Genomic DNA, 13,898 nt, shown 5'->3' with positions numbered 1-13,898 from the left:
AACATGATATGTTCTTGGGACCTCGCCCCCAAACTAGAATATGTAAATGAGAAACAATCCTCACCTTTTCACCTAACTTTTAGGATTGAGTTAGACTTCTCACATTATTCACTCTAATAAATATGATAGAAAGGAAAATTAACATGAAAATATATTTTAATCTTTAATGTGAAGGATAAGGAGAGGGGTCGCGTTACAGTATTCTCTTATATATAAAATACATCAAGCATGCTAACCAGTATGGTTTTGTATTTCGTACGGACTTCACCTTCCTTAGGTTCATCAATTTCTATATCCACCCATTATAGAACTTTTAATGTCATGTCATCAAAAGAAGAAACGCAATGAGTGACTATGCGAGTAATTAGTTAGAGTGAATCTCATCCATCAAAAGAAGAAAAATACGTGAGTGAGAGTGAAAGAGTTCTTACCTCAGGATGACCCTGTTCCTCAAACCTAATAACTTTCACCATTTTGTTTTTGTCTTTTTCTTGGTGGACTCATCATGCTTTCTCTATCAAGATCCAAAAGTTGAAGAAAATGAGAGATACCTTCAAGCTCAATCCAAAAGACTCTCACACTCCAAAATTTGAAAATTAACAAAATGGGGGAAGAATACACATTTATTACAGTGTAACGAACTAACTAGTCAACCTTTCTGTCTCCCGATCTCGCCTTTCCTCTTTCTATAAGAAACAAATTTTAATATAACTATAAAAAAGATTAGAGGCAATACTTTCTAAAAAAATATTATTATTATTATTATTAATAAAAAAAATTGTAATGGCCAAGTAATTAATTTATGTGGGTGACGAAAATATATGACATTCCATCCAAAAAAAAAAATGACACTTTGTAGGTGTAATTTATAGGAGTAACTCTCGTCATTACCTTTCATATAGATGTATATTATAATAAAATAAAAGTTAAATATTTATTTGGTATTTATAGTTTCACGATTTATATTTTTTTAGTTTTTATAGTTTGAAAGTGATTTTTTTAATTTTTATAATTTATATTTTAATTTTCTTTTTGTCCTTATAGTTTAAAAGTGGTCTTTTTAATCCTTGTAATTTGTATTTTAATTCTTCTTTTGTTCCTATAATTTGAAAATGATCTTTTTAGTTCCTATAATTTATATTTTAATTATCTTTTAGTTCTTATTAAAAAAAATATATAAAAATAATTAGTTACAAATTAGTTATAAATTATCAACTATTTTTTTTATTAAAATTATCTTGCGATAAATTAATTACGAATTACTTGCTAATATTTTTGTAGTTAATTGTAATTGATAATATATTACTCATATTTTGATGGTAAAGACTAAAAGGAGATTAAAATATAAAATATAGGGACTAAAAAGATCACTTTCAAACTATAGGGACTAAAAGAAAATTAAAATGCAAATTATAAGAACTAAAAAAATTACTTTCAAATTATATAAACTAAAAGAGAATTAAAATGTAAATTATAGAAACTAAAAAATCACTTTCAAACTATAGGAACTAAAAAGATATGAATCATGAAACTATAAAGACTAAAAATGTATGAATCGTGAAACTATAGAGATCAAATGAGTAATATAATTAAATCAAAAATAAATAAGAAAATCATTTGCTAATTTTTATTATGTAATTATTTCATTACAAATTTATATTTATAAGTTTCTATGACTTTCATATATTATTCATTTACAAATATTTTCTAATACTATATTTAAATTCATATTATGTATTCTCATTAAATATTTTTCTAAGCGATATAATGATATCCATATAATTTTGAACTCATACAAAATTACTGTTAGAAAAAAGAGAAGAGGATACTATAAAGAATAAAGGAAATTCTCTTTGACACACTTGATTATATGATTTTGTGCTCCATTTATAATCAATAGACATTATACAACTCTTCAATTAAATCACTAAATGGACATATATAATGTCATAACCCATAAAAAACATAATGGTTACATAAGAATAATATCCCTTAATACTTATTAAATCACAATCATTTATATTCTAATAGTAACTCATGACTTTTATTTTTTCTAATTATTATAATTTCTAACAAATACAAGAGAGATTATTTAATTTGTTATGATCTAAAACTACCAAAAGATTTTGCTCCTAAAAATAAAGGTAAGCCTTATTACATGTTCTTCAATTTTACTGTTATGTTCTAGTGATGCCCTTTGCAATTATATACTGTATACTAAGTAACAAAAGTGAAACTTTTGGACTTGTTGTCTTAATTATTATTCTTGGGATGGTTCCAGTGAAAAAGTATTGTCTGCTCTTATATTGCAGACACATGACTCTTGAATATGATGGATGGATACATTTGGATCTCCTACGAAGCTTAAGAGTAGGAGATTGCTCCTGACTCAGAAAGCACCGTGACTATTGACTGTGCCATGCATTCATTGTTCAAGTTTCTTGGTTAATGTTTTCTTTTGTGTTTTTTGCTGAAACACTATAATGGTTAATTCGATACTAGCTATTATCTTAAAGACTCTTGGATTGTACTTCTCCAGTGAAGTCATCTTCGACTTTGATACTTGTGTTCTACTCTTTATTTTTTTTCAAGAATTAGTGAGAAAGGACCATTGAAACACATTAAATATGTTCAAAAAAAGAATTATTCCATGCAAAATCTGACGTGTAGCTAGATTTCATCATGTCAAAATTGCGGCTGTGTTTTTTCCCCCTACTTGCAACCACTTAAGGAAAGAAAGAATGATATTGTGGTCTAATTCATGTGTATATGATGAATTAATTGACCAATGGATAAGATTGATGGATAAAATTAAAAATAAGGATTCAACGCCCCACTTTACTTGCCACCATACTGGAAAAAAAAAGTCACTTCTACAAGTTTAAATAATATCTTTAATCCAAGACAATTTGATTATGGGATTTCAAAAATAATTAAGAGATAAAGAAGATAGTATTCATTCTAGTAGAGAGATTTTCCCTCCAATGGGTAGTTGTCTAAATTTTTCATAGAGAAAATTTGTCATGCAATTCGTCGAAGAGCGTGTATCCTCTCTAGTACTAGATAGGTCCCAATGTCTAGATTTTGTGAATGAATTTCAAGTTTAGTCCAATTATAGCTGATTGCTACTTTGAAACATATGCAATATCAGTCCTTGTTGTGATAAATTAATTAGTCACAACATTTATTCTTTTTGTATAATTGTCATTTACTTAAATCTGGGTCACGTTATCATGGTATATCCTGCAGATAAAGTAATTAATAAGAATACATATTTTAATTCAAAATTATTTTTGGCCAATCACCTGCACAGGAAATCAGAATCTAAGTGTAAACTTATCACCAGCTAGAAACCTTGATGATATATATCAAGAGGTCTAGATAAGATAATTGAAGAAGATGTATGAATATTATAAAATCTTTGATATTATATTCAATTTCTAAAAAAAAAAAAAACCTTAATGATGTTAATATGCAACCATATAGCAGAGTAATGATAATCATGTGCTCCTTCTCTCCCTTGCACTCTTCATATTCGTACGCATTACCTTATCAACAGTCATGTGAATTTTTGCATCAAAATTTCTCTTCAGACATATAAGTTAACAGCTTTGCACTATCATTAAAAAAAATAGCTTTGCACATGGTGCAAACTGCAAACCATACGCACCACTTTTAAGTCATATTTTCCCATCCTGTATGTTTCCTAAACCTTTTCATAATTGTTTCAATTCCTTTAAATAAGTGTAGAGGGATACTTCAATTCCTTTACAAAAAATTACTTTTAATTTGCCAAGGTAAAATTACATAAATGTTCAAGCACGCTCAATCAAAATCATACATGCATTTGTTTAAAGCATATATCCTGTTACATTCATGATGAATCATTCATGATTTTCCATGCTGATTGAGATGTAGAGAATAAGATAAAAATCGGTTAATAAGGAAAGAAAATTAGATTATAAGAGAATTATAGAAAACCAACACCAATATATCTCGAGTGAATGTTAAACTTGAAATAAAACAACTGCTATACTATTAATTTCTGTGTGACTATTACTACCATCCCAACAACCGCCATCACTATCTGTTTGAACATATGGCAACTAGCCAACTACTATTCTAATCAATATATATTCATCGTTAAGGGTCTTCGTACCACTTCATACTCAACCCCACATCATCATTGAATCTCTACTTCACAAGCACAAGAGAATAAAAAGGTAAAAAGAAGTAAAAAAAATACAAATATATTTTTCATGTAAAATATTCATATTTCAGTTTATAACCTAAAAATTATTTTTTTATTTTATTTTTTCATATGAGTTTTGATCCATTAAGTGATGACATTTCAAAGTTAATAAAATATCATATCATCAATTAAGTGATGATCTTGCAAGCTAATAAAATATCATTTTATCACTTAATAAATTTAGACTGATCATGAAAAATAAGTATATTATATAAGTATGAAAAATATATAATAAAATAAAAGTTAAAAAATGTTATATAGTAAAATAAAATATAAAAAATATTTTTTAGGTTGTAAACTGAAAAATAAGTATATTATATAAGTATGAAAAATATATTTAAGAAAAAAATTCAAATCATGAACATAAACTATGAATGAGGGAAATTATAATTATCAAACTAGAAGCCAACCTCAAATGTTTGACAAGTCCAGAACCATGATTTGCAGACATATCAGACTCTAGTGACCACTCGGATCTGAAATTAGGGTTTGAGCCATATAGAGATTGCACCCCTTTTATGTCATCAATATTCAAATCAGCCCTCTTATCTCTAGGCCTCAAACTTGGATACATCACAGCCTCTTTTAACGAACTATGAGACAACCCTAACAAGTGTCCAATCTCATGTGTGGCCACCGACTCCAAGTCCACTGCCACCTCCGACGCGGTCGACCGGAAGTCATCCACGGCCCACGTCTCGGCCGCGTCTAGGTGGAGGCGGCCGATCTCTGGCGAGAAGGAGTGGGCCAGCACTCCAAGCTCTCCATCAAAGGGCTCACCATCGCCATGCTCCGCATTGTAAAACCCTATTTTTATGTCCGTGAGTTCAAAGTCACTCACCTCAACAAAGCTAACCGGAATAACCGAAGCCCACCTCATGAATGCACGTTGGAATGCCTCTATTATCTCCTTCTTGCTCAAACTATGGATCATGTTCTCACGTGAGAAGGCATAGGTTAGTGTCATTGGCATGGAACGTGACCAACGTGGTTTTCCCGGGAAAAACACAAAATTCTTTGTTGAATGCACGTTGTGAACGTGATTGTGATGATGATTGTGATTGTGGGGTGTTGTGTCATTTGTGTCTGGATCACCGCATCTTGGTGTGATCATTTGAGAAACCGTGTTGGAATCGAGCTTCCCGGTTACTTGGAGTCCAAGGTTTCGTTGGTATCTAACGAGAGCTAATTCCAACGTGGCATCAAATTCATCACTGAAACTAGTATTGCTCTTTTGTAATAAGTACCCGAAACGATGGAGGTAACGTTTGAATTGCGATATGCCCGTGATTTTGGTGCCTCTTCTAGCATTGTTGAGGCTCTGAATAATGTTGTGGTTTGTGATGGCTATTTTGGTGGCTGATTGTGTTAGTATTGTTGTTGAAGCATTAATGTGTGAAGGTGATAAGAGGAGGAGAATGAAGAAGAACGTGAAGGAATATCTGAGTGAAAGGAACATGGTTGTTGCTTAGAGGTTGTGGATTTTGGAGGGATATATAGATGGAAGCTTTAATGCAAAGCATAATATATATAGGGTCAACTTTATAGAACAGGGATTAATTAAATAATCATTATAACCATTTTGGAACATATTGATTTGCATATGATGATTCATATATAGTTATGGGTACACGGATAAGACTAATATTTCAGAGAGAAAATTTGATGAAAACTCATTATGTTATAAAACTATATTCACATTCATTATGTTATAAAACACTTAGATAAAGAAAAAAAATAAGAAAAGAAAATATAAATATTATCGGATTTATGTTGTGATAAAAAGAAAAAATATAAAAAAATAAGAAATATTAATGGAGTGTTAAAATAAGTGAATATTTATATATCATTATTCTTTAGAAATATGGTAAATCATGGCCAAAATCTCGTATTCATCGTCGTGATATTTTTTTTTAGTTGATAGATTTTGCATGATTTTATCACCATATGGAAGGTATTGACAGTTAACTATATTAAAAGAAACGCATTTAATTCGCATAAATACTTTAAAAGTAAAAGTAACAAGAATTTCACTATCATTTTATTTCTACAAGCCTTTTTCACAGGTGTGATTAGTTGTTTTTTAAAGTAATACAAAATTGTTCCTCCTCGACTCGTCGTAAGTTTTCATGTTTTCATTTATAGAATTTTTCTTTTCTGATGACAACCATAAATCCAGTCTTTAGAGATGTCTCAGTTATTTTAATCAATGGCTTAAACACACTCCAAATTACTGTATCACTTATTTAAGACATATACACCAGACATTCATTTAATATCTTTTCATAGGAATTTATAGGTACGTGCTTTATTATAAGTTTTGGAAAGGTGATTGATTTGTTTTTATAAAATATAGTATAGTCGTTAATAAATAAATGGATATTATTTTCAAATTTCATATAGCCTTTTCCTTAGTGCCACAGTCTGCACTAGGCCACTAGCCCTTTTAATTTATTTCACTTGTGAAATGATCTTTTTTTTTTCCTTTATTATACAGTTCGATCACTTACTATTATAATTTTCTTATAACTTTTCCTATATTTTCTGTTTTTGCATTAAACAATTCTTAGACTAAGATAATTAGTAATACCTGGTTGATAAATTTGTGTCACCTTCCGGAATTGCTTTATGTGCCATGAAGTAACTTAAAAAACAAGGCAAATTCATTTGAATGGGTGCAAGTAGGAACGAATAACTGAGAACTAGTTGTCCAAACTTGCAGATAACTTATTTCAAGATAAAGTGGCGATTCAGGTCTAACAGACACACTTGTCTAGAGTTGTTTTCTCTTCAAGGAGGGGAAAGACTCAATGCTCGATCTATACAAGTTAGTTACACTCCATCATTATTGGTTGTTGAACTTGTCTTTCTCTCACATCTTTTAAACGTATTGTTTACTCAAAGTCCCAAACTTACTAAAAAATATTAAATATAAATAAAAAACAAGGGCAATTCTACAAAGCGTCTTTTTATATGGCTTTGATGAACGTGAAGAACAATCAACATTTAAATTAGGATTTGGGAAATTATTTCATATGCAAGCTCCCCTGAATATATCGAATAAATTAGAAAATTGATGTTTTATTCTCTCACCTTCTCAGTAGAAAAAAAAAACTGTGAAATTGACAAGTTGACATGTCACTTGTGCAGGGTAACTAACACAACTGTTTGACTGATCGATATCCATGAGCATATAGTATCGTCTAGGGATAGCAAAAATATCCAAATCTACATATATTCATAGACAAAATTCATAACGGATAAAAAATAGATATATATGAATGATACTCGTAAAATATATATTATAATTAAATTATTTAAATATTCGTATTTAAATCATCTTAATTATTTTGTAAAAAAAATTTAGTGAGTTTAAATTTTGTATCTTATTAACTTTTGTTTAGAGATTAACTGAATTATTTTAATTTATTAACTTTTGTTTTAACCTATGCGACTGAAGTAGTTTAAATTTAAATGTAGTTTCTAAATTTATAATTATGTAAAATATTTGAATAATCTTAATTTTGACATTTAAACTATATTCTTAAGAAAATGTCAGAAAATAAAAATAATAGTTTAAGTTGTATTTTAAAATATTTGAAACTATTTTTTTTATTTTTTAGTAAATAATCATGGGTATCTGTGGATACTTGCTGTTATCAAAATTTAAACTCACCTTAACGGGTATTTGTGTAGGCATGAGGTGGATAACAAATACAAATGTATTATAGATTATTCCAATCCGAAACTATTGAAGGTAGTGAGACACGATGGTGGGTTTGGTGCGGTGTGGAGGTGGTGTTGAGTGGTTGCGATGGTGGTGTTTGGGTGTGGCAGTGGTGTTGGGTGGAGGTTATTAGCTGAGGTGGTCATGGAGGTTTGGGTTTGGGGGAGAGCTAGTTAGGGATTGCCTGGGAGAAGAAGAGTAAAAAGAGAATATTAGGGGATGTTGGCTTCTTGTTTTCTGTTTTTATTTTCACTGAAAACACAAAATGATGATAAAAATGCGTTTGGTTGGATTTTTGAAAATATTTTCAGCGAAAATGAAAACAGGAAACAATCAGAAAATAAAACAATAAAATCTTGTTTTCAGTGTTTCCAGTTGAAAACATGAACTTCATTTTGAGTAAAATAAAAACGCGGTGACAAATCTAAAAATACAAAAAAGATAAGAAGTTAATATATCATGAATTTTCAGTATTTTTATTTCCTGAAATCAGAAAACAAGAAGCCAAACATGTTTTCAAAATTCAAATCTTTTGAAAATAAAAATTGTTTTCAGAAAATGAAAACAGAAAATAAAAATGCAAATCAAACACATCCTTAGAAATTTTGGGAGTGCACCAAGACAAAAAAGGGATGCAATAAGTAATTGCCCGAAGTCGAATTCAGTGCCCATTTACCACTCCTTCAATTGTTGGGCCTCTCTTATAATTAGTATTTGTAAATTGGTTTATCCAATGAAAGCATATCTTAACGATTTGCAAGTGTCAACTTCTCATATATGTAATGCTTTAATAATTGATACTATTTCTTTTGATTCATTTTCTTAGACAACACATTCAACTGTTAAAATTAAAGAACATATGTAAGATCTATCCCTTCATATGTGCATCGGGGCATGGTTACTTGCTATTGTTTCTCTTATCTGAGGAAGTTCTAGCATGACTACAAAACACTACATTGAATTACAAGACACTTTTCAACCGACAGACAATATATAGGGTGTGTTTAAATTTACGTTAGGTTGTCTCAACTTGATTTTAGCATGAGTCAAATATGATTTTTCCATTGATCATGATGTTTGACATTTTGTTGAAAACATGATTTAAGTATTAAATCTCATTAAAGCAATTACATTAAAACTAACTTGAATGGGGTTATTTGTTTTATGTATATCCTTAGTATACGTCATATTAGTAGTTAGTTTGGTAATTATACATTGACAACTAATTTTGATTGTGAGTTTCTAAACAACATTGTGTGTCTAAATTAATTTTCTAATGCAGTATTATTATCCAAATCAAGTTATACTACTAAAACCTCACACTCATCAATTTTATGAACACAGCCAAACAGACATATGGCATTTTTTTTCTTCTGAAGTTAAATGCTAACAGAAATGCTTCTAACGCATAAACTTCATCTAAAAGACTAGAGATAATGACCACTAGACGTGACAAAAGAATAATATAGATCAAAACAAGTAATATTAGATGGTTCCGATTAGATTTCTATAAAAGTTTGTCTTCTTTTGATTGTCTAAAATAAACATAATTCAAATGGATTGAATGACCACATTGATCGACAATTTTCTGAAGTTAAATGCTAACAGAAATGCTTCTAGCGCATAAACTTCATCTAAAAGACTTGAAATAACGACCACTAGAGGTGACAAAAGAAAAATATAGATCAAAACAAGTAATATTAGATGGTTTCGATTAGATTTCTATAAAAATTTGTCTTCTTTTGATTGTCTAAAATAAACATAATTCAAATGGATTAAATGACTACATTGATCGACAATTTGAAATCATTCAAAAGGACATTGTTAGTGTAGGTTGACAAAAGATTTCACAGGTCTACATTGTACATAGAAAAAATGTGCTTGGATATATAATTGATGTCCTACACAATCCAGAGCGTGATATTGTACATAGAAAAAATTTGGTACAACTCAATGTGACGATGAAAAGATATGCGGTGAGATCATACCCCACCCACAACCTAGGAAAGCAAACATCCAACTCTTCACTTAGTTATAGATTTTTAGGTTTGTAACACGAGTTGAATTTTTTTTAACGTGAGTAATTCACTTTTTATGTATATTTATGTAGTATCGATGCTAAATTCTTTTTTCTTTATGGGCAATTTAAATTATTTGCTTTACTCCTATTCATTCTAGCTAGAATGGTCAAATCCTATGGTAAATTAGCTCTCTTAAAAATTTAAAAAGAAATTAATGTAATTAGGTTAACATATATTTATTTATAATCTCATAAATCTAAAAGCTTTCACTATCTAATAATCAATTTACTAATGAATTGTTGGTACAGGAAGCATTCACTAACTTTTAATAAGGTCTCCTCTTTTAATTATGTTATTTTTATTTATAAAATTTGATATTTTATTTAAAGGGTTTGAATTTAATTTCATTTAGATCAATGTAAAGATAAAGAGTTTAACATTTATAGTGAGTTTCTTTTCAAAATAAGTAAACAACAATGTATATACCTCTTATTTAGTTTACTTATTAATTAACATATTAGAATTTAGAAATAAATTACTTTTTATTAACTTTAAAAGTTATAAATGAAATTCCTCACTACTTAAAAAGTTATTAGTATTAATTAACTTCTGCATCATATTTTTGGTTAGCAAATTGTAGTTTTTTTTTATAAAAAAAAGTGGGTAGCCCTATTGTATATAACCCATTTCATTACCATTGGCATCATTTTAGGTACTCTATGTAGTCTCAATATCAATATATAATACTTTTATGATTAAAAAAAACCATTGTTATCTAAAAAAAACATTCTAATCATTTCCAGCCAAGAAGGTAAAAAAAATCTTGATCCGTTAAAAAAACGTAAGAAAACATAATTCTTAATTAACAGCGCGCATAAACATTTAAATCATTTGTGAGGGTGGGGGAGATAACAAAAGTGGGTTCTGGGGAGCCCTTTATTTATTTTAGAAGTGTGAAACATTGACTGTAACCTAGCAATCAAATACTAAATAAAGTGGCATTGATATCTATGAAGTATAATATCTGTAATTTCTCCAAATGTTGAGGCAGAATGGTTAAGTTCTCGTATATAATTGAAGGGACAACAATAAAAGTTGGGACAAAAATTGATCAGGTCTGGAAGAGAGAGCCATGTGTAGATGTGTCAGATGCACCACTAAGAATATGAGCAATTTTCTTCGGAGCCTGAATTCCTTCATAAATTTAGCTAGACAAGGAGAACTCTCTCCCCTCCGAAAGGACACATACCAACTCAGTTTAATTGATGTAACGTCTTATGCTTTGTCTCATATTCTTGCCACTTTCTAGAGTAGCTGTAGTGCATTGTTTTTCTCTTCTTTCTTTTGGTTAGAAACAAATAAAATAGATTGGGGGAGTTGTGGCTAATGTTAACTACACTTTTCTTTAAAAATTCTTTTTCGATTTGTTTTGCTTTCAAACTATTTTTCTTTTTTACAATTTTTGATAAAGAAACAGACGTCAATTATTTAGGTCTTTTTTTCGTTTAGAAAAAAGTAGCTTCTAATTATTAGTTAGACAATATCTAATCTTGGACGTGTTTGGGATAGTTGAAATAAGAAAGAAATGGGATGAAGGGAACGAAAATTATTTACTTATGTTGCATCATTGTTGGCTGGGATGGACTCTGTGACAGTTATGCTTACTCTAGTTTTGTAGTAATTTTATAAAAATTTGATGTAACCATGTTAGGCTACTTTAGTTCGGGAGTATAAAAAAAAGTTTAAAAAATTATAACTATAGAAACTAAAATTAGTCTTGTTATCTCCCTCATATTTTTCTTTTGATGAGATTTACTCTCACTCAAATAGTCACTATCATTTAGCAGGTTTGGATTAAAATTTGTAAACTTAAGTTTAAGTGAATTTTTTATTTTGCAAATTTAGGTTGAAAAAAATCCAAACTGGGAATGCCCAAATGAATTTTTAAGAGAAACTAAACACCATCAAACTGAGTTTATGGGACAAATAATGTTACCTGAAAAATGTCAAATAATAATCCAAACATAGCCTTGACTGTTAATTAGTATTATATATTGATAAATTATAGTGTGAATGTGGGTAATGTTTATCAACAAGGAAATAGATTCAACCAAACTTTAGTGATTAATCTTAAACACTCTAAGATGAACATATATATCTACTTATTTTTGGCATTTAACTGTATTTGCCACTAGTCACATGAGCTACGCTACAAGGACTTGTACTCAACCTATATTTAATTCATGGCTTATGATTCCCGTGCAGTATAGATCAAAGTACACACTATTCTTCTACTTGTCAAGGAAAGGGGCAACAACATGTGACGAACGAGAGTTGTGAACATGTGCCTCAGATCGATGATGGAATTGAATAGGTTCACATATTTGGGTTAAGAATTTAGTTGAAGACAAAGAAGGTAACATAGTGGCAGAGGCTACAGGAAAAGCCTTGCAATGATCTTAGGTTTGACATAGAGATCTTCATGGAGACACTGTATTTTGGCGAATAGGGTCATTGGGTCAGGGTTAGGGTGTAGGTGAAAAGATCCTGTGAACCATGTCAAAAAGCCCAATCACAAGCTCAGACCTTGTTCATGAGGGACCCAATCTTCATAGTAGCTTCATTTGGATACATTTAATTTGTTTTTGAAAAATTCTCTCAAAATTAAAGAATTATTTCAACATAAGTTAATCCGTACAAAAGCAATTGGGATTGGGATTTAGAAACAATAATAAACATGAGATAAAAATGTAAACTATGATTGAGAGTCAAGTAGATTTACCCAAGAATAAAATAACTGACATTTAAGTTTTAGGCCCATCAATAATTTTTTTTATTAATTTTATAAAGTAAAAAACGTCTCACATATTAATAAGTTGATATATTTTGAATAAAAAATTTAATATATAACTTTCTTATCTAAAGTAAAAAAAAATCTTAAAATTATCTTTAAACTTCATTCATGGTTGAATCAATCCTCAAGTCGATCCACTCCTCAAATTAATGTAGAAGGTTACACTTTCTTTAAAATGACTTGATATAAAATATAAAAAAATGAATTATACACTAACAATATAAAATAATTTTATATTATCATCTAATTAAAAATTATTATATAATAAGTTTATTAACTTTTATAATAATAACTTTAAAAAGTCATTACAATGGTGTAATCTTTGATTAGATAATAACGTAAAATTATGTATAACCATTTAACTCTAGAAAGATTGCCGGTCTTAATTTCTATAAAAAAAACTAAAAACATTTAAGTTCTGTTATATAAATTATATAATATTATAATTTAAATTAATTTAATACATATCCTTTTTTGGTACGTATTAAATATATCTACCAACTTATGATTGCTAAAAGAATAATTATTTTTAATATAAAAATCAGCAAAGTAAATTTTATTTTTTTAACAAAATATTCTTTATATACACAATTAAGAAACCCTAATTAGCATAGAAATCAATAAATTACAATTTAAAATATATTTTCTCAAACATTATATATCTATGATTTTTAATTTTTTTAAACGTTCAAGATAATTAATAATAAATAGCTATGGCTTGAAATCAACCATCTTTGATCACATTTTTCTTCTAATTTATTTCAATTAGGCATCTTTGACTCTCGTTCTCAATACTTTAGAATTGGACTATAAATTAGTCTTAGATTTTTTAAATTGACATTAAATTAGTACTTTAATATACTTTTAGATATTAATCTAATTCTTAAATATAACTAAAATATGTCAAATGTTTTAAAAAAACGTTGTTAACCTCTCATCTATATATTTTGAAGACTAGTTAGAGTATTTTTTTTCCTTTTAAATTAACTTTTGCACGAATAAACAAAAAAAGTGCATATTAATTATATATTATACTAGATATGT

The 13,898-nt window shown here is 28.8% G+C and overlaps 1 protein-coding gene across 1 annotated transcript; it reads right to left on the bottom strand.

Moving 5' to 3' along the window:
- Nucleotides 1-4,546: 4,546 nt before the first annotated feature.
- Nucleotides 4,547-5,731, bottom strand: LOC114406558 (metalloendoproteinase 4-MMP-like). The gene has a single exon (XM_028369293.1). The coding sequence runs from the start codon at nt 5,709-5,711 to the stop codon at nt 4,608-4,610; it is 1,104 nt and encodes a 367-aa protein (XP_028225094.1). The 5' UTR covers nt 5,712-5,731; the 3' UTR covers nt 4,547-4,607.
- Nucleotides 5,732-13,898: the final 8,167 nt, after the last annotated feature.

Source organism: Glycine soja, chromosome 3 (genome assembly GCF_004193775.1).
Source record: "Glycine soja cultivar W05 chromosome 3, ASM419377v2, whole genome shotgun sequence".
In the NCBI taxonomy this organism is placed as follows: Eukaryota; Viridiplantae; Streptophyta; class Magnoliopsida; order Fabales; family Fabaceae; genus Glycine; species Glycine soja.
This window is presented reverse-complemented; position numbering and strand designations above follow the sequence as displayed.

Bases quoted from the DNA above. Each gene is read 5' to 3' on its own strand.
- LOC114406558 (XM_028369293.1), bottom strand. From the start codon at position 5,711: ATGTTCCTTTCACTCAGATATTCCTTCACGTTCTTCTTCATTCTCCTC.